This window comes from Penicillium odoratum, assembly GCF_028828045.1.
Source record: "Penicillium odoratum strain IBT 22623 chromosome Unknown utg000005l_segment0_segment0, whole genome shotgun sequence".
Lineage (NCBI taxonomy): Eukaryota > Fungi > Ascomycota > Eurotiomycetes > Eurotiales > Aspergillaceae > Penicillium > Penicillium odoratum.
Window position 1 is genome coordinate 2,531,748 of NW_026643147.1, and position 25,424 is coordinate 2,557,171.

The 25,424-nt window shown below is 49.1% G+C and overlaps 10 protein-coding genes across 10 annotated transcripts; 7 read left to right on the top strand and 3 right to left on the bottom strand.

Moving 5' to 3' along the window:
- Nucleotides 1-205: 205 nt before the first annotated feature.
- N7520_006481 (lysine--tRNA ligase KRS1) lies at nucleotides 206-2,134 on the top strand (the record flags this gene model as incomplete). Its single annotated transcript, XM_057140415.1, has 3 exons — nucleotides 206-421; nucleotides 477-2,064; nucleotides 2,124-2,134. 3 exons carry the CDS (start codon nucleotides 206-208, stop codon nucleotides 2,132-2,134), a joined length of 1,815 nt encoding a protein of 604 aa, XP_056994421.1.
- A 1,004-nt stretch (nucleotides 2,135-3,138) lies between these two features.
- Nucleotides 3,139-3,912, top strand: N7520_006482 (uncharacterized protein; the record flags this gene model as incomplete). The annotated part of the gene is made up of 1 exon (XM_057140416.1): nucleotides 3,139-3,912. One exon carries the CDS (start codon nucleotides 3,139-3,141, stop codon nucleotides 3,910-3,912), a length of 774 nt encoding a protein of 257 aa, XP_056994422.1.
- A 271-nt stretch (nucleotides 3,913-4,183) lies between these two features.
- On the bottom strand, nucleotides 4,184-5,839 carry cox15 (cytochrome c oxidase assembly protein cox15; the record flags this gene model as incomplete). Its single annotated transcript, XM_057140417.1, has 2 exons — nucleotides 4,184-5,321; nucleotides 5,394-5,839. The coding sequence occupies 2 exons, from the start codon at nucleotides 5,837-5,839 to the stop codon at nucleotides 4,184-4,186; spliced, it is 1,584 nt and encodes a 527-aa protein (XP_056994423.1).
- A 317-nt stretch (nucleotides 5,840-6,156) lies between these two features.
- On the top strand, nucleotides 6,157-7,636 carry N7520_006484 (uncharacterized protein; the record flags this gene model as incomplete). Its single annotated transcript, XM_057140418.1, has 3 exons — nucleotides 6,157-6,682; nucleotides 6,738-6,821; nucleotides 6,906-7,636. 3 exons carry the CDS (start codon nucleotides 6,157-6,159, stop codon nucleotides 7,634-7,636), a joined length of 1,341 nt encoding a protein of 446 aa, XP_056994424.1.
- A 645-nt stretch (nucleotides 7,637-8,281) lies between these two features.
- On the top strand, nucleotides 8,282-8,668 carry N7520_006485 (uncharacterized protein; the record flags this gene model as incomplete). The annotated part of the gene is made up of 1 exon (XM_057140419.1): nucleotides 8,282-8,668. The coding sequence occupies one exon, from the start codon at nucleotides 8,282-8,284 to the stop codon at nucleotides 8,666-8,668; it is 387 nt and encodes a 128-aa protein (XP_056994425.1).
- A 2,011-nt stretch (nucleotides 8,669-10,679) lies between these two features.
- On the top strand, nucleotides 10,680-12,321 carry abd1 (mRNA (guanine-N7)-methyltransferase; the record flags this gene model as incomplete). Its single annotated transcript, XM_057140420.1, has 2 exons — nucleotides 10,680-12,094; nucleotides 12,147-12,321. The coding sequence occupies 2 exons, from the start codon at nucleotides 10,680-10,682 to the stop codon at nucleotides 12,319-12,321; spliced, it is 1,590 nt and encodes a 529-aa protein (XP_056994426.1).
- Nucleotides 12,322-12,722: 401 nt separating this feature from the next.
- N7520_006487 (SUMO ligase MMS21) lies at nucleotides 12,723-14,272 on the top strand (the record flags this gene model as incomplete). Its single annotated transcript, XM_057140421.1, has 2 exons — nucleotides 12,723-13,486; nucleotides 13,543-14,272. The coding sequence occupies 2 exons, from the start codon at nucleotides 12,723-12,725 to the stop codon at nucleotides 14,270-14,272; spliced, it is 1,494 nt and encodes a 497-aa protein (XP_056994427.1).
- An 868-nt stretch (nucleotides 14,273-15,140) lies between these two features.
- On the top strand, nucleotides 15,141-16,758 carry N7520_006488 (uncharacterized protein; the record flags this gene model as incomplete). The annotated part of the gene is made up of 3 exons (XM_057140422.1): nucleotides 15,141-15,401; nucleotides 15,463-15,777; nucleotides 15,832-16,758. 3 exons carry the CDS (start codon nucleotides 15,141-15,143, stop codon nucleotides 16,756-16,758), a joined length of 1,503 nt encoding a protein of 500 aa, XP_056994428.1.
- Nucleotides 16,759-17,564: 806 nt separating this feature from the next.
- On the bottom strand, nucleotides 17,565-18,567 carry N7520_006489 (putative mitochondrial dicarboxylate carrier protein; the record flags this gene model as incomplete). Its single annotated transcript, XM_057140423.1, has 2 exons — nucleotides 17,565-17,613; nucleotides 17,666-18,567. The coding sequence occupies 2 exons, from the start codon at nucleotides 18,565-18,567 to the stop codon at nucleotides 17,565-17,567; spliced, it is 951 nt and encodes a 316-aa protein (XP_056994429.1).
- Nucleotides 18,568-22,228: 3,661 nt separating this feature from the next.
- On the bottom strand, nucleotides 22,229-24,371 carry acuF (phosphoenolpyruvate carboxykinase PCK1; the record flags this gene model as incomplete). The annotated part of the gene is made up of 3 exons (XM_057140424.1): nucleotides 22,229-23,569; nucleotides 23,857-24,133; nucleotides 24,190-24,371. 3 exons carry the CDS (start codon nucleotides 24,369-24,371, stop codon nucleotides 22,229-22,231), a joined length of 1,800 nt encoding a protein of 599 aa, XP_056994430.1.
- Between the last annotated feature and the right edge of the window lie 1,053 nt (nucleotides 24,372-25,424).

The following is a 25,424-nucleotide window of genomic DNA, read 5'->3' on the forward strand; positions in this document are numbered from 1 at the left end:
AGAGTGTTAAATATATTCAGCATTTATATTTCTATCAAGATCATTAGGTTGCACGATCATGCTTATCATCGAGTCATGGAGGCAATGCGCCTGTAGTTGGGTTGCAGCCAATCAGAAGCGACTGGGTTGAGTCACGCCCAAAATTTCGTTTGCCCCTCCTTCTTTATCCCACCATCCACTTTTGATCTGTCAACCAACATACATCATGGCGGATTCCAACCCTGTTAAGGAGGCCGAGGTCTCCATGGCCAACCTTCTGCTTGATGAGGTCACCGGCGAGAAGGTGTCCAAGTCTGAATTGAAGAGACGCCAGAAGCTGCGTGAGAAGGAGAACAAGAAGAAGGAAAAGGAAGCCGCTGCTCCTCCCAAGGCTGAGAAGAAGGTTTCCGCCGAGGACGAGGAGTCAAATTTGACTCCCAACGTAAGCGCAACCTCTGTAAATCTTCAATTGGCATTCTAACTTTTCCTTTTCACAGCAATACTTCGAGATCCGCAGCAAGAGAATCAACAAGTTGCGCGAGACCAAGAACCCGGATCCCTACCCCCACAAGTTCCACGTCACCAATGATCTGCGCGAGTTCGTCAAGGAGTACGAGGGTCTCCAGAAGGGCGAGCAGAAGCCCGAAATCCCTATCCGCATCGCCGGTCGTATTTACACCAAGCGCTCTTCTGGTCCCAAACTGTACTTCTACGACATTCGCGCCGAGGGTGTCAAGATCCAGGTCTTCTGCCAGGCTCAGAACGCCACCGGAAATGTGCCTTTCGAGGACCAGCACGAGCTTCTTCGCCGTGGTGATATCGTCGGTATCGTCGGTTTCCCCGGTCGTACCGCCCCGAAGAATCGCCCCGATGGTGAGCTGTCCATCTTCGCCACCGAGGTCATTCTCCTGTCGCCCTGCTTGCACGCTATTCCCTCCGAGCACTACGGTTTCCAGGACAAGGAGCAGCGTTACCGTCAACGCTACCTGGACCTGATCATGAACGACCGCTCTCGTAACATCTTCCGCACCCGTGCCAAGATCGTCAGCTACATCCGCCACTACCTCGATTCTCGTGACTTCACCGAGGTCGAGACTCCTATGATGAATGCCATTGCCGGTGGTGCTACCGCCAAGCCCTTCGTCACCCACCACAACGAGCATGACATGAACCTCTTCATGCGTATTGCCCCGGAGCTGTACCTGAAGCAGCTGATTGTTGGTGGACTTGAGAGAGTTTACGAGATGGGACGGCAATTCCGCAACGAGGGTATTGATCTGACCCACAACCCTGAATTCACCACTTGCGAATTTTACATGGCCTACGCCGATATGTACGACCTGATGAACATGACCGAGGAGCTGGTTTCTGGCTTGGTCAAGGAGCTCACCGGTGGATATGAGACTGTCTTCCACAGCCAGGATGGTAAAGAGTACAATGTTAACTGGAAGGCTCCTTGGCGGCGAGTGGAGATGATGCCGGCCCTGGAGGAGGCCTGCGGGGAGAAGTTCCCACCCAGTGATCAACTCCACACCCAGGAGACCAACGAGTTCCTCAAGAAGATGCTCAAGAAGATGAACCTCGACTGCTCACCGCCCCTCACCAACGCCCGCATGCTGGACAAGATGGTTGGTGAATTCATCGAAGATACCTGCATCAACCCCACCTTCATTTTCGGCCACCCCCAGATGATGTCCCCCTTGGCCAAGTATGACCGCACCAAGCCCGGTATCTGTGAGCGTTTCGAGGCTTTCTGTATCGGAAAGGAGATCTGTAACTCTTACACCGAGTTGAACGATCCCTTCGACCAGCGTCTGCGCTTCGAGGAGCAAGCCCGCCAGAAGGACCAGGGAGATGACGAGGCGCAATTGGTTGATGAGACTTTCTGCACCTCTCTCGAGTACGGACTGCCTCCGACTGGTGGTTGGGGCTTGGGTATCGATCGTCTGGTCATGTTCCTCACCAACAACTACAGTATCAAGGAGGTCCTCACCTTCCCCTTCATGAAGGAGGACAAGACTGCCCCCGAGGCCAAGTCCGCTGCCGAGATTGCTGGAATTGAGCCCCAGCCCGAGGAGGGAATCCGTATGTTATTAGTATCCTGTAATTTCCACGAGCCAATTTCACTAACATGCAATCTGCAGCCCATAAATAAATGAATGTTTGAGTCGGAACGTGTATTTCGGAGATGAGATCTTTTGGCCTTGCCGAATACAATTTTTTTTACGAATGCATCAGATAAGAACAAATTAGGTATTTCAAAATATGTGAAGCTTTCAAGTTGTGCTGCTTTAATTCATTCATAGACCATCTATTCGTTTCGATTCTCCAATAGAATGGCTATATAATGCTCACTATCTATAGAATCATCCCGAAGCTGAATTTTTGATGGAAGACGCCGATAATTCGTGCATAAAAGGGCATACTTTTTCAATCTCTACCTATATTTTCCATCACTCTCTATCTTCCCATCATTATTTCCATAGACCTATCATATTTCTCTCATCTGCTACCCATCTTATCAACGTCTATCACTCATTAGCCATGAGCAAAAGATCAGCTTCCGATCCACCGCAGGATAGGCCTGACAAAAGAAACCGTTCCAGTTACGATTCCATAGTTCCTCCAAGACATGGGCAAACCTGCCCTCATGGATGTCCGCATCATGATCATGATCCCTGGACTCCATCGCTTCCACCTCAAAATACGATCCTTGCGCCCATATTTGGCGGCAGTCCTGCACAAGATTCCCAAGAACACTACAATGAAAGAACTTGGAATCCGATGCAAGGAATACCGTTAGCTACTCCCAGCGATCCAGTCAGTTCTTTTACCTGGTTTGATTCACTTTGTGATTAAAGTGCTATTATTTCAAAGGTTAAAAACTTACATTTATTAGAGCCTCTATCGATTACGTCGTTTGCCGTTGCCTACGGCTACATGGGTTTATATCTCACCATTTCAACTGATATCTAGTCATCATTTCACTAACTGAAAGATGAATAGGGCTACCAACCGTTACCTCCCTATTCCCCCATCTCTATCCCTAACCTACTAAACCCCACTGTGAACAACAACAGTTCAAGTCCCCTCCCGTCAATTTCACCCGAGTCTGGAAGAAAACTTACTAGCAGCGCCGCCAGTACACCTCCATCAAAAATGCGCGAAAGGGCCAAAGAATCCACGAGATTCTTGTCTCGTGGACCCCAACAACCCAAGGCCACGGAACGGAGCTCAGACTCTACTCGAAGAGTCTCATTCAACGGAATTCCCCTCCGTCTCCGAAACAACGCCAAACAAGACGTCCTCGTCGAGTTCAGCGACGTAGCCGCCCACACCGCCAAATGCGATACATGCAACAATCGCAACCGGGATGGAATGACTCGCTGCACTTCATGCGGCTGGCAATGCTGTCGCAAGTGTCTTGGAGAACGAGGTGGGAACCGAAGCCACCAGTCCTTCACGTCTACTCATGTACCCTCTGATGAGAGGCGATCCCTACCCTCTACACCTGTCACCGATACTCCCACGCCAGCTCCCAGACTTGCTTCCAGTGGACGTGCAATGGTAGGAAGCAGATCTATGCCTGGTCTTACTCCTGGTTCTGTCCCTGCTCCTGCCCATGGCGGAAGGGGAATGGTGAGCACGGCAGAGGATCGCGAGGCGGCTAACGCATTGGTGGACATCTCGTTCGAATCTTCTACTCGGAATGACCGCGGAGAAGGGCGCTCGGATAACGCGCGTGCTGGTTCTAATCCTTCTGCCGCTTCGGATGCTACTGCCGAAGAGGATCAGAGTAGAGCTGGTCATTCTGTGGGGCAATCTAGATTGCGTGGTGAATGGACGGTGGATGAGCAGATGGAGGGCGAGGAGTTTGGAAATCCAAGACGAAATCCGTCTCGGCGGGCGAGGCCGATTGATTTGGCGGAATGAGGAATGTAGGACTTCCAGAGTAAAGTTTGATGCGATGCGATGAATTTGTGGCTTACTGTATTCAAAGGTTAAAGGTGAAAATGTGCCTCAGGCTATCAAACTAGTTTGTTTTAATTGAAAATGTTATAAATATTGATATTGTACAATGGTGACTAATACAGGTGAATGATTGAGATCCACAGAGCAGGAATGGAGATGGTATCAGGACAGTAAGGCGGAGATGAACGGAATTTTGCCTTGGTCAACGTACTCATACATGTAAGCAAATCTCTTACAGTTGCTTCACGGTAGAGGATGCGGCCGAACGCGAAGCATAGGCGTGCGAGAAAGAGACTGGCTGGCCCCGACCCTTGGCAGCAATCTGCAACAGCTTCGCGGTGCGAGACGGGTTCCACACGCGGCTACCCAGCACCATAACCCAGGTCAAAAGCAACACACTGCCAGCCTGGTGGGCGGAGGCAAGCGGGACAGGAACGAGGTAGAGCAAAGTGGTGATACCGAGGGCAACCTGCATGCAGGCAAAGCCCACGACACCGTGCATACCCTTGCGTGCAGGAGCGGGCAACAGGCGCTTCACAGTAGGCGAGCGGCGACTGTAGGCCCACAGAGCCATGATAGAGGTGAAAGTGGTCATAGCGAGAATCCGGTGATCGAGTTGGACAAGAGAAGGGTTCTCAAGCATGTTGCGCCACCAGAGGTCAGAGCGATCCTCGTGACGGGAGTAGCGCTCATCAAACAGCTCAGGGGTGGGAGGTGCGAAACCCTTACCCATGTAGGGGAACTCATTATAGATAAGACCGGCATCCAGACCGGCGACAAGAGCACCAGACATGGCAGTAGTGAAGACCAGGAGAGCGAGACCGGCGACGCAACGACGGAAGATCGCCAGGCGAGGGTCACGCAGCGCCTCGAGCTGCTTCAGCCCAGCCACGGGATCCTTCATCAGTCTGTGAGAGCGCAAAATAGCGAGACCATTCCACAGCATAGAGACGTAGCAGATAAAGGCAGCACCCAAGTGAGCTGTCAATCGGTACTGGCTCACACGGGGGTTGCTTCCAGGAGCGAAAAGGTCATCCTTCAATCCAGACTTGACCATCCACCAACCCAAGAAACCTTGGAATGCAATCAGACCAGAGATACCAAAGACACGCCAAGCCATAGGCGCGGAGATCTTCTTTCGGGCGACGAAGTATGCAGCGGGCAGGACAAACGATAGACCCACGAAACGGCCCCAGAGCCGGTGGATCCATTCCATATAGTAGATCGACTTGAATTCGGACAGAGTCATATGCGGGTTCAAAAGTTGGAATTCAGGGGATGCACGGTATTTCGCGAACTCGGACTCCCAGTCCTCTGCGTTCAAGGGTGGCAGAGAGCCAGTCACAGGTCGCCATTCGGTAATACTCAAACTGTAAAGGTTTATCCTGTCAGCTCCCAAGTCACCCAATTCAATCAACAGAGAATGTGATAAAACAACTAACCCAGATTCAGTAAGACGAGTCAAACCACCAAAAACCACAATACCAAAGACACTCGCTGCGCTACCCAGAAGCCAGTATGCAACGGACTTGGAGCTGATCTTAGGCATGCTCGACTTGGCCTTCGTGGAGGTCTCTGCAACTGCATCTGCAACCAAGGGTGCAGCAGCAGACTGACGAAGACTGTGGGTAAAGAATTGACGGTTCTTGTCGGTAAACAGAGACGAGCGGACCTTGTTCGGCTGGGGCGGAGGCATTGCACCATATCGGCGGATGGATTTGGCGGCGTAGCCCTGGTTTCGAAGGCATTGATGACATTTAAATAGGTCCTTGGATAAATGAGGCGCAAGACCCCGCCATAACGGCAGAGACGTGCCTAGAGAAGCCATGGCAAAGGTGAATGGGGGATCGGAGAAGAAGAAAATGGCGAACACTCGATTGGAGATCATGCGATTGTTGCGGGTCTTTAGCTACGACCAATCAGGAATGAGGGATTTGCTGCCAGACTATGGAGTATTCACATTGAACCTTGAATGAGACGCTGATTTGATTATACCCCAGTGAGATCTCAATAAATAACAAAAGACTCCATCTAGTGACTTGGTCATCAAAATTATCTTCATTTAGTGATTTTGCCGTGTTTGTAGTCTAGACATGAACTTTGAATGCCTAAGGCACCTATCGCCCTATCGTGTTAACTATCTCATTCATCCGTAGCTCGAGATCGCGAAACTTGTCTGACAGAACTCCATCTCTCAACCCCACAATGTCATACGCCGTGGAATCAAAGAAACGGAAATTCCACCGGGTTTTAGAGTCCATATCTAAACCCCTCAATCTTGACAATGCGCCCAAACCCTGGACGTCAACGTCAACACCTGCAACCGCAAGCGCGCAAGACCGTCCACTCGTCAACCTCTCCATCAAGAAGGTCCGTCTGACCAGCAACGACAATTCAAACCCGATCACTATACGAAATTCTTTAACAAAGCTCTCTGGCTCTAAATCTCGGACGTCCTCAACATCTTCGTCGAAACGCCCAACTTTTGTCCCTTGGGACCGCGATGTCTTCCTCGAGCGACTGGAGACTTTTCGTCGCGTGGACCGATGGACTTCAAAACCTGCCCCGATCAATGAAGTGCAGTGGGCCAAGCGCGGATGGATATGCACTGATACCATGCGAGTGAGCTGTGTCAGTGGCTGTGGCGGCTCTGTGGTTGTGAAGTTGCCCGATGAAATCGATGAGCTAGACGGATACGATGCGGAGAAGGTACAGGAGCGCAAGGAAGTCCGTATGTTACCATTTTGCGTTTCTTTCTTTCTTTTTCTGATACTAATGATACATAGGCACAAGACTGGTGGACGAGTATGCGAAGCAGCTAAGTAATGCCCACGCTGAAAACTGTCCGTGGAGGAACAAAGGCTGTGACGGTATGTTTAGAATTCTCTTGTGTTATTGTTTCACTTCTGATTCCCTTTTAGCTACAATCCAACATTTGCAATTGGTGAATACAGACACGGCTATTGCTAGGCTGCATGATCGCTATATAAATGTTTTGAAGATGGGTGACAAATTACCCGCTGAAAGTGCCATTGAAACTCCCCAGGGATTCGATATGGATGGCCTCATCAAAACTTTACCTGTGGAGTGGTTCAAAGACACCGAGAAAGCCCCGGAAGCAACAAATGTACCAACTGAATCCAACGGAGAGGCCCCTGTTCTACAGCCCTCAGCAGAGCCAACATCACTCAACCGTGCAGCGCTTGCGTTGGCTCTCTTTGGGTGGGATTCCGTGGCAGACGGAGCTGCAGGGTTAGTCGGGTGCAAAGCCTGCTTCCGCCGCCTAGGTCTATGGATGTACAAGCCAAAGGAGAACGGAGACGTCCCAGTTTATACATCATTAGATGTGGCTTCAGAGCACATGGAATACTGTCCGTGGATTGACCCGGTGGCACAAAGTGGATCTGGGAAACCAAATCAAAGGATAGATAGCCTGCGTAGTGGATGGCAAGTGGTGGCTGAGGCATGCAAGGTGAAGCATCGTCGAAGATTGCGATCTGTGGCATCCATGGATACGATTAATAGCCGACCCAGTACGCCCATGCATGACTCGGCTCCCGATGAGGAAGATGAGGAGACCCGGAAAACTGCAGACCGCGAGTGGTGGGCCAAGCTCCGACGGGTACGACAATCCTTGAAATCCAAACCAGCACCCCGGAACTCTGCTCCCCCGCCTCCGAAATAATGTCATTGTTCTTTCTTTTACACCACGTTTAGCACTTTGATTCCCTATCATGTATCATTTCCCCAGCGTTTTATGATTGAAATTTGCATAGGCAGCTGAACTCTTTCGAATTCACATCACACTTATTCCCTTGTACAATAAAGCTTCTTGCCACTACCTTTTGCTTCCACTCTAATTTGCTAGAATCATTTTCTTCAATTTCTTCTTCTCCCCTTCCAGTTACGTTCCTTCTCCCACCCGAACACTTTTCTACTTTCCGCACGCTTTTTTCTTTTCGCAGCGTTCCAAGCTTTCACCAATTAAATCTACTTGCTATCCACACTAGTAAGATGGCTTCCAACTAAAATCTGCGCATAAGGTAGCTGAAAAGAATTTGCTACATTGCAATGCCCCCATGAACGAAGCTGATATCACCAACAGCCCTACCGCCATTGATGACGTTGTTTCTGTTGCCGACGTTGCAATCATTGCAATGGTTGCCATTTGTATAACTAAAGTTGCTACCACTTCCACCATTGAAGAAAATTATACTTGTATACTAATAATAACGGCTCATCGGACGAAGCCTCTACGTCGAATGACCAGGCAGATTCAAACTTGGCACCGAAACCACGGAAGCGAGAACAGAAGCAAAGCTCAACGGACATGACTGACCCCCAATCCAAGAAGGCCAAGATGTTGGATAAGTCTACACAACCCGAGGAAATCCCAAGTCTCAAGGCTAACCTTGCAGTTGTTTTCTCTGCGCTTAAATTCTCGCCTTTCACCCTTGAGCCGACGGATGAAGCTTTTGCTACAGAATTGACTACAAGATACCAAATATATGATGCAGCTTTCAATGGCCAATTACACCCTAGTAATACTGCCCCCCTCATATGCTACATCGATGGACAGACTCTGCGAATCAACCGCATCCTTGTGGACGCAGCGCCCTCTGGGGCAGGCGCCCGTTATCAAAAAGGCATCGCGGATGTCATAATCGCTCTGTACCAGCTTCGCGCTAAATTTGTGAAGCTGAAGAGCCTCCAGTAGGGGGGTAAGAGTGCTGAACTCCGGAACATGATTTTGCGCCTGTGCTTCAATGTGTCTTATGAGAATTTTTTATACATAGTTCTCATCATTATGCGCGGCACTTTTCCAAGCTGTAAGATGGTAGTATGTATACCAAGCTGCCTCCTATAATTACATCCCAAGTACAGTCTTGTAAGCTTCTGTCAACAGTTGGAAGAGACGTAAAACTAATGAGGAACTAATGGGAAAGTAACGTAGTATGGCTGTGGATAATGTGGCATTATCTCAAGTCCTGCGATGCCCGTTACATACTCGCAATGAACCAGACCATTTTTCCTTCAACCACCCACATGCAATCTCTGCTTTTGTTCTTAACCATCTTGATGACTATTCCATCGCAGATCTTATCAGCCTTCTTTCTATCCTATCTTCTTCTTTTCCTTAACGTCTGTCAACGATGGGCATAAGACTTGGTGATACCTCATCCCACAATGGTGAAGTCGATGATGTCTTTCAGTCACATACTCTCTGTTGTCTACAATGATCTCTAGCCAAGGGATCTCAAGATCTGTATTTGATGTGGGTTCACCTTCTTACTTCTTCTCACTACCATGGCTAATGCTGCGAGCATTTCATATCAAACCTCAAACATTTGTGGAACTGGGCTCAGTTCTTGTTTAAATCAAAACTTCCTTCGATAAACACAGACCCTACTCACTGAGGCTCAACGACTAGGGTACCATATCCTCGATACGGTTGAGGAGAGCCACATGGACCCTTTGACTATGGACCCTTCTCGTGTGTGTGACTTCTTTGATATCTGTGGCAGGATACCAAAGGTTTTAGATAGGATAAAAGGCTGCAGAAGACTTCACAGCCAATATCCCGGATCGAGAGTGACCTTCAAGAAATATTTGACATCCAGAATCATGTGGCCTAAATCACATCACGGTCCATTTTTAGGATCAAAAGAAATTTTGAAGGAATATTTGACATTCGGGATCATCCGAACTCAACTTCAAACGCACGAGATTCCTGGTTGATGAGCCCTCGGAAATCCAAGCCGCAGGTATCATCAGCGCTGACCCGGTTCCAGACATGGCTCCTCGACGTTGGCACCACAGTCGAGAAGGTTTAGGTCGGTTTCTCACACGTATGGTTTCCCAATTTCTTCACATTTTTCTATCCTCATCGAGGACGATGGGATTCTTGTTGGTGGGATTGTGCGGAGTCAGTTCAGGACGGCATTTACCACCGATGGACATTTGAGACGTGCTGCAATACTTAAGATTCACCAATGCTCCACCTAGTGTTGCGGAGAAATCATTCTCGAAATGTGCCCAGAAGTTTCATAACCACGACACAAGATGCTTGTTCATCAAGTTGGTTAGGGGCCCCCACGAATCGGCCGTTCACAAATTTAACATGAATTTTGGGAGTGGCTTCAACTATTTGGGATTATTTCGGCCACCAAGCGTCTGAGAACAGCATGTAAAGTTGAGCTAGCATTGTTCTTCTTTAATACTGCCTCTCATTTGGTCTTGCCTAGTATAAAGAATACACATATAAAAAAAGTCTTTGATGTTATACAGTCAGCAGAATCAGCACTGACTATTAAATCTGTGAACATTAAGTGACGTGAAAGTAAAGCCAAAGTCACGAATTTATAAAGACTTTATTCAAATCATTTGTATATAAGGTTATTAAAGTATTCAAAGAAGATAGTAGGTATAAAGGGTTGAAAAAATTCCCTATACTGTAGTCTGTAGTGATGAACTAAGAGTTGATTGGTTCCCTAATTTGTTCAGATCCACGCGGAGCTTCCTTCCCAAATCAAACTCTCGACTCTTCTCACCTGGATTTGACTTGATTCCTTTGACTGCTTTTCTATTTACAAGTCTTCATCGCTCTCTTCTTATATTCCGAGTCCTAGGGGGATATCAGCCCACCGAAATTTTAAGTCTCAAAATCCCAAACCTTGGGTCAATCCTTTCAGCTTAACTCAACAAGTCACACCTTTCCTCTCCACGAAATGGACTCTTCACTCGGCTCAGGAGCTCCGAAGGTGCCCAATGCAACCGTTAATTACGAAGGAAACAAGAATGGGGCCTCAGCCTCACCAGGCGCATCGGAGCGCAGGCCAAACGAGGACAACACAGGAACCGACAACCAGCAAGCCCCATCAGGACCCGTTTCCAAACGCAGACGAATGGAAAGCCAACAAAACCGAAAGCGCGGCCGCACACCTCCTTCAGTCTTCTCACGTCGTGACCGCTCCCGCAGCCCTCACAACGCCTCCCGCGAAGGCCCCCGACGATCTCGCTCTCCCTTGCAACCTCGCAGCCCTCCACCCGCCGATGACCCGCCCAAGCAGCGCAAGCGCCCAGGCGGCGGTGCCCGCATGGGAATCGTCGACCGCGAGACCATGAGACGGAGACAGGAGGATCGCGACCGGCAAGAAATGGAAGATGCGGAGCGAATGTCCCGAGACCGTGGCGTGACGGACGTCGTGCGGCAGCACTACAATGCGGTCCCTGAGCGTGGCCGCGAGTGGCGCAAGACAGAGAGTAAGATCAAGGGGCTGCGCAGCTTCAATAACTGGGTGAAGAGTACGTTGATTCAGAAATTCGCGCCTGATGAGGAGTTTGGGGCGCGGTTCGAAGATAGCAAGAATTGGGCGGAGGATAGTATGGGTCCGCCTCCTATGGATGATAAAAAGCTTCTTGTGCTTGATCTGGGTTGTGGAAAGGGTGGTGATTTGGGGAAATGGCAGCTTGCACCGCAGAAGGTGGAGCTCTATGTTGGACTGGACCCGGCCAATGTCTCTATTGAGCAGGCACGGGATCGGTATGCTTCTATGCGATCTGGGCGTGGACAGCGGGGTCGACGACCACCTCCGGCGTTGTTCCATGGGGAGTTCCAGACGAAGGATTGCTTTGGCGAGTCGCTGGGCGATGTTCGGATCATCCAGCAGGTCGGCTTTGATCCCAATGCGGGTCCCGGCGCGAACTTGATGGCATCGCGATGGGGTCCAGGAGGTGGTTTTGATGTTGTTACATCCATGTTTGCGATCCACTACGCATTTGAGAGCGAGGAGAAGACGCGTCAGATGCTTAGCAACGTCGCTGGTTGTCTCAAGAAAGGTGGTCGCTTCATTGGCGTGTGCCCGAACTCAGATATGATCACTAGCCGTGTCAGTGCGTTCCATGAAAAGCGTCGGGAGCGTGAGGCTGCCAAGGGCTCTCAGCCCGAGGCTCCGGAAGATGGCGAGGTTGAGGAGGATGAGAAGTGCGAATGGGGAAATGATATCTATCGCGTCCGGTTCCCTGGCCCGACGCCTGAGGACGGTGTCTTCCGCCCGCCCTTTGGATGGAGATATACCTACTTCATGCGTGAAGCCGTCGAAGAGGTGCCTGAATACGTTGTTCCTTGGGAGGCATTCCGCGCGTGAGTATTCTATATGCCGTGTTGTATTTGTATCACTAACCTTCGATTCCAGCCTGACCGAGGACTATAACCTTGAACTGCAGTACCGCAAGCCCTTCCTGGATATTTGGGAGGACGAAAAGAACGACCGCGAGTTGGGACCACTCAGCGAGCGTATGGGAGTTCGAGACCGGGCTACGGGTGCTCTCGCTATGACCGAGGAGGAGAAGGACGCAGTTAGTGAGTAACATCCTTGATCATGTGCTATCACAGCTACTAACTTTTCATGGGTTTCTATCATGCCTTCTGTTTCTACAAGGTCTGAGGGGTAGTAAATATTGCTTTGTAAAATGTAGACTTTCATAGATATTGCATCTGTTAATTGTACTAGTATGTTTTCATCCTACTTGCCTATATTATAGATAGACGATAAGCGTTAAACGATAAGCTTATCGCTCCCACTTATACCCCCAATTGGGCCTAGTGCAGATCGCGACGCGTTTGGATTTCGAATCTTTGGAAGTGCAGTTCTTTGTATCAAATATCTCCATTCACTTTCTTTTATTTATCTCAACATCTCATTCTTTGATTTACTCCTAATTTGGCCCTCATAAACCTTTCAACCCACACAACAGCACTGAGCCCAATCATGATGTACTCAACCCCCGCGCGCCAGCGGGTATCACAATCACGCGCTCCATCAAGCGCTCAGTCTCGCACTCAGTCTCGAGCCTCCACAAGCACACAACAAAGACAGACATTCGAAGAGATTGAGATCCCAGAACTACCCCCCTACGAAGCCTCCGAAGGCCCCCTCACAGGCGAATCCAGCAGAATGCTAGCAAAACTCCTCGAAGACCCTCAATACAAGGCCCTCAAGACCCACATAGATCATGCGATCATTCAACTCACCGAATCAGCTGGTGAAGTCAACGAAAGACTATGTGATGCGCAGATTCGCTGCGAGAGAGCCAAAGAAAAGCGAAGGAATGAGAGTGCCGCTGAAGGCAAAGAATACGATTCCGACGAGTACGAAAATGAGGAGACCGAGAGACTTGGTGCTCTTGAACGCAGTACCGGTGCAGTGACGGGACAAATGGATGAGAAGGTGCGAGGGATGATTGATTTGGAGACTAAGCTGCAGCGGTGGGATGAGTCTATTAAACGGATTTCGAAGGAAGAGGAGGAGGCACAGCGTGCAGCTTTGGGGCCGAGGAGGACAAGGAGACAAGCGAGGCAGGAGGTGGATGGGGAGGACGGGATGGATGGGGATGATTCTGCGGATGAAGATTTTGAGGGGACTCCTTCGCGAGGGGCGGAGGGGCGAAGTGCTCGGGAATCGGTATCTCAAAAACTGAAAGAGAGTCTTGCGACTGAGGCTGAGAATTGGAAGGAGCTGTCGTTGACTGACAGGTATGTTGAATTCTGGCCCTTACGAATAGGTTCAGCGTGCTAATTATGGGCTATAGATATGCCAGCCACAATTCTTACGTTGGGTTTTACCGTATGGTGCACAATGCCAAGTTCCCCAACGAGGAGGCTCCGCCATTACCACACTCTTCTACTTGGTTTGAGCATTTGGAAGGGTCACGCAATGCATCCGGGTCACGGAATCAGTCTACGCGCAGTCGACGCAACCCCGAACCTGAACCCGATGACGATATTGTTATCCAGCGAGAGCGTATCTCCCTGAAGTGTCCGCTTACATTGTTGCCCTACCGAGAACCAGTCACCAGCGAGAAGTGTTCGCATAGTTTCGAAAGTGAGGCTATTCACAGTATGATTGCGGGCAGCTCGTTGACGATTCCCGGTGGACCTGACCGCGGGACTCGGCGTATACGTGCAGTCAAATGTCCAGTCTGCTCGACTGTGTTCAGTGCGAATGACCTGCGACCTGATCCAGTTCTGCTACGTCGGGTGAAGCGCGCAGAGGAGCTGGCTGCACGGGAAGCCGAAGATAATATGGAGGAACATTCTCATTCGGTGCGTCGACCCAACGAGGTTACCTTGGCAAGTGATGCGATTGATAGTGACATGGACGTGGACGTCGATGTGGATGTGGATGAGGAAGAAGCGCCAGTCCCTAGTGCACGGGTCAAGAGTGAGCCCATGGACAGAGCCATGTCTACTGGTAGTGAGGAGACGGCGGACGATGAGTCCGATGAATCAGAAGGGAAAGAAGAATCAGAAGAAGAGTAGCATAGAGGTAGTTTGATAAGCGAGAGTCTCATTAATTGTGGAGATAAGACATGTCCATTCTAGCCTGTCATTTAACCTCGGTTATTTTAGCTTATTTTTAACCTTTTTAAACTTTCACTATGTGAATTTATACGAGGTTCCCATGTTCCACTGCAAGCTCGCCGTTAGGTAACGTTGACTATATCACTATCTACAGTGTCACCATATGATATGTTGGCAATACTACAGTATTTTTACTAATGTCAAGCCCTAGGATCTTTCATGCGCCTTGTCAAGTATACGAAGAAAGAATCACTCTAGACTAAAAGAGTTAAAGCTGTACCAAATCCCTTTCCCTCCATTGGCTGCTATGCTGACTAAGTGGACATCCCCACATTGTTAAGTTACTGCATCAGATTTTCATGTGGTAAAGAGTCGAGATTTGTATTAAAGTGAAGTTTAAGCCATGCGACTCGATACTACGTTTTCATATTCTTATCACGCGACATAGTTATTCATCAGGTGTCACTCTACATAAAGCGGAGATCCATCTATTATGTTAACCCAATCATGACTCTGATCCCCGCATAACCAAGCTAAAGTGGATTCTCATAAGTTTGGGGAAACCCGGGATCTTGATGCTACCTTCACTCGTGGTCGTATTTTCTTATTTTTCTTATTTTTTTTAGAATTTCCTTTCCTGTCAAAACTTCACGTTCGTTTTGTTTGTTGTTCCTTCCTCTAAATCTCTAAACCTCTTAACCTCTTAACCTCTTAACCTCTTAACCTCTTAACCTCTTAACCTCTTAACTTCCCCTCCTTCCCTCGTTTTGATCTTCATCAACCTTTTCACATCCTCTTCTCCACATCATCTGTGAACTCTTTTATCATGGCTGATATGGAGAACTCAAAGTCTGCCCAGGATGGCCTGGAAGTTCGCTCTGCTACTTACTCTGTCGATGAGCCCCCTCGTCCCGCTGGATGGATGTACAGACCTCTACGCATTGGTGGATTCACCACTTGGTATGCCTCTCCTGGCTTCCAGCTGGTAATGGTCGCCTTTGTATGCTTCATGTGTCCAGGAATGTTTAATGCGCTTGGTGGCCTCGGTGGAGGTGGAAGGATTGATCCCACTTTGGGTGATAACATGGTAAGTGATCGACCCGCACTCCACACTCCAGTTCGGCTGTCACTAACGTCTTTCTCTTTAGAACACTGCACTCTACAGTACTTTTGCCGTCATTGGCTTCTTCGCGGGAACTTTCGTCAATCGCATTGGCGTTCGCTTCGCTCTTTCGTTTGGTGGCATTGGTTATTGTATTTATGCTATCAGTCTGCTGGTGTCCATGCATAAAAATGTCGATGGGTTCAATATCTTTGCGGGTGCTCTACTGGGTGTTTGCGCTGGTTTGCTGTGGGCTGCTCAGGGTGCCATCATGATGTCTTATCCTCCTGAGCAAAAGAAGGGCCATTACTTTGCGTGGTTTTGGGCGATCTTCAACGTTGGCGCATGTATTGGAGCCTTGGTAAGGATTTCTCACTTCATACGCAAATCGCAGTTCTGACGCATATTTTTCCAGATCCCCCTTGGCCAGAATATCCATGTCACGGTTAAGAAAGACGTTAACGATGGTACCTACATCGGATTCATCGTGCTCATGGCTTTCGGCGCTGTCCTCGCCCTGTTTATTTGCGATGCAGACAAGATCGTGCGCCCAGATGGCTCTCGCGTGATTCTGATGAAGAGCCCCACCTGGAAAACAGAGATTATCGGTCTGTGGGAGACTATTAGCCATCAGCCGTTCATTGTCCTGCTCTTCCCGATGTTCTGGTCCTCCAACTGGTTCTACACCTACCAGATGAACAGCGTCAACAGTGCCTATTTCAACACTCGCACCAAGTCTCTCAACAATTTCCTGTATTGGTTTGCCCAGATTGTGGCGGCTGCCATTATCGGGCCGCTGCTTGACATCAAGTCTGTTCGCCGCAGTACCCGTGCGCGTATTGCCCTTGTTGTTTTGTTTGTTCTTACCATGGCTATCTGGGGCGGTGGCTATGTCTGGCAGAAGGGGTACACCCGTGAGACCGTTGCCGATGTCAACTTCAAGGCCTGGGACTGGACGACCCCCGGATTTGAGGGCCCCATGTTCTTGTATTTCTTCTACGGGTTCTACGATGCAGTTTGGCAGGGTACCGTGTACTGGCTGATGGGCGCTCTTGGTAACTCCGGTCGCAAGCTCGCTAATTTGGCCGGTTTCTACAAGGGTCTGCAGTCTGCCGGTGCCGCCGTGATGTGGTCCCTGGATGGACAGCAAAAAATCCCCTACATGAGCGAGTTTGCTTCCAACTGGGGTCTCCTCTGTGGCTCGCTTCTGTTTGCTGCACCGGTTATCATCTTCAAGATCAAGGACTCGGTTCCGATCGAGGAGGATCTCGAGGGTACCGGTGAGACTCTTGAGGATGTTCTTCCGCCTGGTGCGATTGAGAAGAAGGCCATGCACAACTGAGCCAATCAGAGTTACTTTGTTTCGGGGACGCGAGGATCGGCGATTTACAACGGCATTTCTTATTAATGGGAGATTTATCTCCAGGGGATACACCCTCGGGCTAGGACATTCTGTGCTTTCGATTTTTTGACTACTCGTAGTCTTTCACACTTATTAATCATGGGACATGGCTCTTATTACCATAGGTTAGAGCCTATTCTTCACGTAGTGCGTCAATACCAAGTGTCCCCATCTCTGCGTTACCATTTCAAACAGTACATCCTTTCCCTTTGACTCATACTTAATAATCCTCCCCAAGCTTCCTCATTTGTGTACCATCAAGGTTTGCCGCGCCACGGTACTACCAGTCATGGGATCCATGTACGAAGACAGAATTTTTTTTTGGAACAGTCCCGACATCTACATTAGGTAGGAGGCCTTTCATATCTTTTACAGTACTACCTAGGCAAGCCTAACTAGGTATGTGAAGAAAAGTATACTCAAATTCAAATATTAATCCATTACCACGACCTCACGAAAAGGATAACATAGACAGACATGTGTGTAGGGTATTGGCTTGTCAAAACAAACAAGCAACGCAACAATAACAATAGACGCGAAGATAGAGACTGATCATCAATAACTGGATTTTGTGTTCCCTTTTCCGCGGGGAACTTGATATCCGTCCTTTACCCCCTTACTCGGAGAAATACGGGGCAAGTAGTTCGTTCCAACACATCATAACGGAGCCGATGAAAAAAATCCGCTGACACGAGAACAGTTTTGATCGAAAAACTGTAGCATGCAGGGTTTAAAAAAAAAGCGATCTATTTGGTAATCAAGTTGAGGTAATCGGCCACGATGAGGGTCACCATACTGCAGATCAGTTAGCTGTGGGTCCATGAAGCTAAAGTGGGGGCAAACTAACGCATGAGGAGCGATCCGAACGTAATAAGTACCAAAGCCACGATAGAATCTCATCCAGCCCTCCTCAGCAATAACCTTACGTGCGCAATCCATAACGCCCCGGTAAGGAACCTGTCCCGTCTTCGGATCCTTCTGCTGCTTCTGCAATCTCGTCTTGATAAAGTCAAACGGCAAAGAAAGGAAACTAGCAAAGAAACCCGCGATCGCAGAAGCAGCGAACGTCTGGTTCTGCGCCGACAAATTCGTATGCTGCTTAAGCTGAGCCTTGGACTCCGCAAAGAAAGTCAACTGGCCCATGTTCAGCGCCATCGCACGGATAACCGTAGGAAGGGCACCAGCCCACAGCGCGCCTATGCCCTCACTCTTCGGGATGCGAGCCAGCGCATCAAAGACGGAACGGTAGTTGGCCCGTGCAGCGACGGGCTTCAGTCCATCGGATTGCATCCGCACGAGGGCGAGGTCGGCGGGGTTTCCTATCATGGCGGCGATACCGCCGGCTGAGAGGCCTGCGGCGGCGCGTTCGGCAAAGGTGACTTTTGTGTTTGCGGAGTCTGCTTTTGCGTTGAGAGTTTGCATGAATGTGTCGAAGAGGCCGAGGCGAGCGGTTGTGTAGACTGCTTGGCGGAGGAGACCGGCTGAAAGGCCTGTGTAGAGGTCGAGGACTTTGCCGGTTGCGATTATGTCGCGGGTGATTCCGAAGGCGGAGGGGCGGGGTCCTGTCTTTGCTCCTTCGCCGGCTAGTTGGAGTCGGACTTTTACCATATCGACTGGTTGGATTACGGCCGTGGCAGTCATGCCAGAGAGGCCGCCGTTGATGAAGGGAAGGGCGGCGCGGATGTAGGGGTTTTGGAGGATTGCTGTGCTGGAGACCGCACTGGAATCTTTGATGGAGTTGGAAGCCATGATGCCTTGGAGGTGGTTAGTTCTGACTCTTGCTAGCTCAATACTTCTAGCTTACCAGGAGATTCAAAAAAAATTCAAGGGTTCCGATCGAGGTTGTTCTGCTGTTCTTTCTTTAGTTGCGAATTCAGAAGCCACGGTAGTCTCGTGCCGTGGAAACATGGAACTTACCTATGACGTTGCACTGGATTTGTCTTTGGAAATGAATCCACGGGAGAGAAGAGGAGACTCAAGAGTGTGGGGGGAAACCTTGGAAACACCAGTTATACTTAGTGAGACTCAATAATACTTAACCGGGAGGGGTCTGAGCTATATAACCTTGTATCTACTCGGTACTATATAGGAAAAGCGGGACTTATAGGAAGGAATCCACCCCGCGAACAACCGAATTCTCAACCGGGTCGACTCTAGACCCGTTAGGTTATCCGTAAAAGTGAAATTGTGGGGTGAAGACCAATTACGTCGATCTACATTGAGATTGCGGGGGTTAAAGCTTGTCATGTGTACAGAACATTAGAAGAGAGAGGCATTTCAACTTATATAGAGGATGATATCTCTACTTCTCTTCCCTTTTCCCCCTCCCTACATATTCTATTATCCAACTACACTATCATCGACTATCAGATCTGATATTCTCCACGTCACCCCAGAGTCCACTAGTAGACTCGGAACCCCACTTTGTACGAGAATCGGTCGGGTACCCGCCCGAGGGAAACTACAACAGACATACCAAAGTCACGGATTCATTTCTTACTTGTCTCGGTGGGACGGATCTCTACCTATTGATCGGCTATTCCTCAGTAATATTATCCCGCTTCCGCTTCCCGTACCGAGGGGATATCAACTAACTGTGGGTCGCCAGCTTTGACACTCTCAGCAAGCCCCGCCTAATTTTCATGGACCAATGACACTACTGACAATGCCAATGGGATCTGCCCCTGACACGAACCGGCTTTGTTGAGGCAAAATATTAGTCCCACCCGTATGTCCAGGGGAATCTATTCCGCCGAAGACCGGCGCTTTCCTGCACGACCGTATATTTCAGGTGAAGTGATTGGTCCCTGGGAGTTCTGGAGTTCCAATACTCACCCCAGATCCATTATCGGAGCTATAGCCATCATAGCGGTACGTCTGTGGAGCGGTTATCATCGCGGAGGACAGGACTCCGCCTTGTCCATCTGGCCATTGAAGCTGGTTTCAATAATTTGACGCCGTGGCAAATCATTATCGGCTAGCAGTTGAGACCGCCCCGCGGGACTCACTCGGCTATGGCTGTCGGAAACTTGACGAGTTGACATCACCTCGAAATGACATGCTAGACATCTACCTCAACATGGGACTCGACCTAAAATACGAGGTCTCCACTGTTTAATGAAATTGCAGTGATACTCAGCGACTATCCCGTCCTGGACCTTGATTTACTACGTAGATCAGATACTCTTTCCCGTGGAGCCACTTGATAACAATAGCAATGACTACAACAAGTTCCCCACGGCCATTTCCGAAGTCTTTACTACACAATTGACAATCTATAAGCCATGCTTCGTTGTATTCCTGGTAATTTGCGCGTGCTAATACGAAGGGAGCTGATTAGCCAATGATCCATGAACGTCCACGGGTTCGAACACCAGTTCACCCATACAGAAAAATATTGTATACAGACGACGACCGTCCATGGTTATCATCCGAATACTTGCTGCTAAAACATAGAACAATATGGTCAAATCACTTTCTACATCGAATTTGGACTATGCATGGTTTCAAGTCGATCTCAGATCCAGAACATCTAGCCCCACTAGGCCACTGCCAAGCAAATCCAATGGCCCCAACAAATACTGTACCCTTAATGTCATCCTGTCGAAAATCCCAGCCTGATTAAGCAAGAAACCAATAGAAAAGTGGAATCTACCCCAACAATAGTCTGCACTCTAAGCATGACCTCAGCTAAGTGGAACTCTCCGCGGAAAATGCACTAGGCATTAAGGTCTAGGAACACGGTGATCCGAGCCCGGCAAGATATTCGGGAGCCGAGGATAATTATGGTGGATCGGGATGTAAAGACGGGATCGGTGGGGTGATTCGGCAATAGGAGTGGGATATGGGGCACGGAGTACATGATAATCAAAACGTTAAAAATCACCGTACAATGATATATCCGAAATCACAATAGACCAGTATCACAAGCTTTCCTTAAAATTGAATAGTTGTCGGATTTAACAGTGCTCCGTTGTACCTCTTTGATCAACTCAATTATTTTCATGAGCAGCAAAACAATACTAACTGATATTTTAAAGGAAGATTTACATGAGACTGGAGCTGGATATCACAATATTCATGATTCCATGTTACATGCTTATGACTAGAGTTGTTCCCCTCAACAGTACTGAAGGACGTTGACATCCACTGTTACATCCAGAGACCTTCTTAGCCCACAGGGAATTATCACAGAACAGTGTCCCGAGTCGATTAGTCACTCCAGTATCTGACTTGACTAAAGACTCAATATCAGCAAAATCACAAACCGAATCTCATCCCGGTATGGACTTACCTAGTTGAAGCCTTGTGGAATTCACCCACCACCCATCAATGTTCCTACAATTAGCAACCAACATACCATCTGAGCCTATCATGGATCGCATACAGGACAGACTGAAGTTTCCACTAGAAAGACACTAGAACATATTGTGTTTTTCTTAATTTGCTGGACAATTCTTATTTTATCACCGTGGTATGAACTAGAGTTCCATATAATTAGTAACCTATCATCCCTTCAGAGGGAAGGGAGCCCTAAAACCAGTGATCTATTTCAGTTGGTAACGCAGTTGCTCAAATTCACTCTTGATCTTATTGGGTGACCGTCAGGTGTGCCTCATGTACCTCTAGGTAGGGTGTGATGTATTGAATGTAGTTGCATGAACGGATAAAGCCATTTGCGGTCACGGGTGCTTGATTCAGCCTCATACCAGTAATAGCCAGAAGGCCAAGAGGAAATGTAATTAGAGTTGGAAGAATCTGTGGTGCTGGATAGGAAACTTTGAGGGAAATCTTTGATCACCTTTTGTAATTCTGGGGACACTACTTCGACATGCCTGTCAATCTAGGATGCGTTATGATGCTCGCACATTTCCATACTATCCATCGAATGATGAAGATGTGCAACGTGAGGGCACGGGATATTAATGAACAAAGTCCTCCACGGCTTTTTAGACATTTCTCGGCGATATTCTCATGCTGGGCGCTTTGGTTCGATACTATCAGCGTCTGGTTAGTTAATCAAAATAAAAGGCTGGAAGTTGAAATATGCAAATCGAATGATTCGCCGACATGTAATCCATTTGAATAAATTACGGAGGTTACAAGGAAGAAAGTTGTTTTAAATATCTGATTCATTGGCTATCGTTAAAGGTAATCGAGATGGAACTTCGATTGAGCCAGTCGTCGAACATGTCCATCAAGATGACAGAGTACATAAGAAATAAAGAGATATCAAAATAAAAATGGAATCAAAGGAATATACCTCCCACTTGGGCCGATTCAAGTGAGAAGGTCGAGATCCAGGGGAATAGATCAAGCCAACGCAGCACGCCATGCAAATGACTTATAAAAGTCTGAAAAATCAAAACCAAAACCAAAATGCCAATTTTGAAACCGTTCCCGGGCACGCTTAAACGCGGGGAGCAGCAGCCATGACCTCGGGAGTGGCCTGGTCGGAGTACTTCTTGAAGTTCTCGTTGAACAGGTTGGCCAACTTGGAGACCTCGTCGACGAAGGGAGTAGAGGCAGTCCAGCTGGTCTTGGGGTTGAGGAGCTCGTCGGGGACACCGGGGCAGGACTTGGGGACGGGCAGGTTGAAGACATCGTAGTTCTCGTACTCGACAGTGGCGAGGTGGCCGCTGTGGATGGAGTCGAGGATGGCACGGGTGTACTTGAGGGGGCAACGCTTGCCGCCGGTGGTGGCACCAGCACCGACCCAGCCGGTGTTGAGGAGCCAGACATCGGCCTTGTGCTCCTTGATCTTGTCGGCGAGCATGTGGGCGTAGCGCATGGGGTGGAGGGCGAGGAAGGGCTGGGCGAAGCAAGAGGAGAAGGTGGCCTGGGGCTCGGTGATACCGTCCTCGGTACCGGCCATCTTGGAGGTGTAACCGGAGATGAAGTGGAACATGGCCTGCTCCGGGGTGAGCTTGGAGATGGGGGGCAGGACACCGCGGGCATCACAGGTGAGGAGGATGATGTTGGAGGGGTGGCTGTCGCTCTTGCAGGGGATCTTGGCGTTCTCAATGTACTCGATGGGGTAGGCGCAACGGGTGTTCTCGGTGAGGGTAACGTCGTCGTAGTCGACAACACGGGTGATGGGGTCGAAGACAACGTTCTCAAGGACGGAACCGAACTGGATGGCGTTGAAAATATCGGGCTCCTTCTCGCCGGAGAGGCCGATGCACTTGGCGTAGCAACCACCCTCAATGTTGAAGACACCGGTGTCGGTCCAGCAGTGCTCGTCGTCACCGATCAGCTTACGCTTGGGGTCGGCAGACAGAGTGGTCTTTCCGGTACCGGACAGACCGAAGAAGACGGTGACATCACCGTTCTCACCCTCGTTGGCAGAGGAGTGAAGGGTCAGGACGTTGTGCTTGACGGGCATCTCGTAGAAGAGGACAGTGAAGACACCCTTCTTCATCTCACCAGCGTACTCAGTACCCAGGATAACCATCTCCTTATCGGCAAAGTTGATGGCAACGGAGGTAGCGGAGGTCATACCCTCAGTGAAGCGGTTGGCGGGGAAAGAGCCAGCGTTGTAGATAACATAGTCGGGGTGGAAGTTCTTGAGCTCCTCAGCGGAGGGGCGGATAAGCATGTTGCGCATGAACAGAGCGTGGTAGGCACGGGCACAGACAACGCGAACGCTGATGCGGTAACGCTCGTCCCAGCCGGCGAAACCATCGATAACGTAGATACGGTTGCGAGTGTTCAAGTAGTCAACAGCACGCTCACGGTTGATGCGCCAGACCTAAGATGGATTTGTTAGTCTGACGTCATGCCAATGAAGTCCCAAAGCGGGCAACAAAATAAAAAGAGATCCCAAAACAGCAAAAGATCACAGGGAACCAAGATTGGAAAATTGCAGACGCAAGTTCCAGAAAAGCTTGATCCTGGACTGCATATGCAAGGGATCCCAGGGTGGAGTGGAGCCAGCGGGCCATCTGCAGGGGCGGTCCTCAGACCGCATAGTCCCGACAAATATGTAACAATGGAAAATCACTCATAGCAAAGCAAGAAAAAAAGACTCAAACTTACATCAGGAGTCATGGGCTTGTTGACAGGTCCCCACCAGATCTCATTCTCGGAGGACTCCTCCTTGACAATACGCTTGTCGGAGGGGGAACGGCCAGTCTTAGCACCAGAGTAGGCGCTCAAAGCACCGCTGGAAGTAATGGCGGTACCGGTCTCGTAAACAAGGGCATCTTCGTACAGAGCAGGGACAGCGGGGTTGGCAATAATGGCAACACGGTCGTAGTCAATGTGGGCAGTCTCGTGCAGCTCCTCCTCCAACTCGGTGTGACCCTTGCCAGGCCTATTCAAGGTAGTTAGCGACAGTGATCAAAAGGATAGAAGGAAGGGAAAACATACTGGACACCGCCAGGGTGGAGGGCAGTGCGATTCACAGATGTAGCAACCATTTTTCTGAGTGAAGTAGAATGATAGTTATTGTTTCGTTGCTTTGCGACTTGTTGTTGGAAGAAATCTGATGCTAAGGGACCTGGAGAGCTGGGGCGGTTGGGGTCTATATAATTCTTTTCAGGCGGGGCCATTACTTTCAGATGTGTTCTCGTCCTTTGCCCCTGTGCTTCTCCACAGTTGCACGGGTGATGTCGGGGCGGAGGGCCGAGCTGAGACGGACGGTTGGTGATGTGTGAAGCGTTGCCGACTGCAAATACCTGGGGAGGCAAAGTCCGACTTGACCCGAAAGGTTGTAAGTGGACACGAAATGCACCCGGGGAACGGATGATGAACCGGAAAAGTAAGGAGTGGAAATGACCAGGTGGATACGTTGGTATGCAAGAGAAAAAAGCCGCAGTATTGTGGAGTTCTCAAATTTGTTACAGAGTATAGATCTGTCTCTTTCTGTAGAGAGGAGATGTAGAAGTTCAAGCAGGAATGTGGTCAAGGTTTCAAATTTATCTATGAGCATCACTTTTACCTAGGTTTCTAAAGCTCGTGAAAAGCCAAAGTTACTACAAGTATGAACTAAAGAATGACGCGCAATGATCTCACCAGGTTGAAGCCAAAGTTAACCAAGATTGTTGTTTTCTCCACTAGTCCGAATCCAAGCAATTCGCGGGGGAAAAGCTGACATAATTAGGTCGATCACGGAAGTCTCTCTCTATCGGCTACGAATTCTCTTGATGCTTTTCGGCTTTCTTCGCCGATTTCAATTCGGATTGCATGAAAATTATTGATTGCGAATACATTAGAGAATCTGGAACCCCGATCGTCATCGGGGTCGGAACGAAGTTGATTTTTTTTTCATTTTTATTTTATTCCCATGCTCCGAGATCTTCTCCAATAACGGCGTTTAACCAGCCGAGGATGATGTATCATCAAAATGGAGCCCCGGCGGCCCGAACCAATCAGAGCTCGTATATTTCCATCTACCAGGGATAGTCCGGTGGGCAGAAGATATTGCCGCTTGGTAGGGTTTTCTGGAATTTCTTGTGCGGTGTTCACTGTTCAATTAGAAAAAGATCTCAGTACTGGGGATTCTCGGTCTCGGCCCAGCTCACGAATTGAGGCATGGAACATCCCGTGAAGGCGTTAGGGTCCCGAAAAATGGATCCTGGTTTTACTATTTTCCTCCTTTCTTA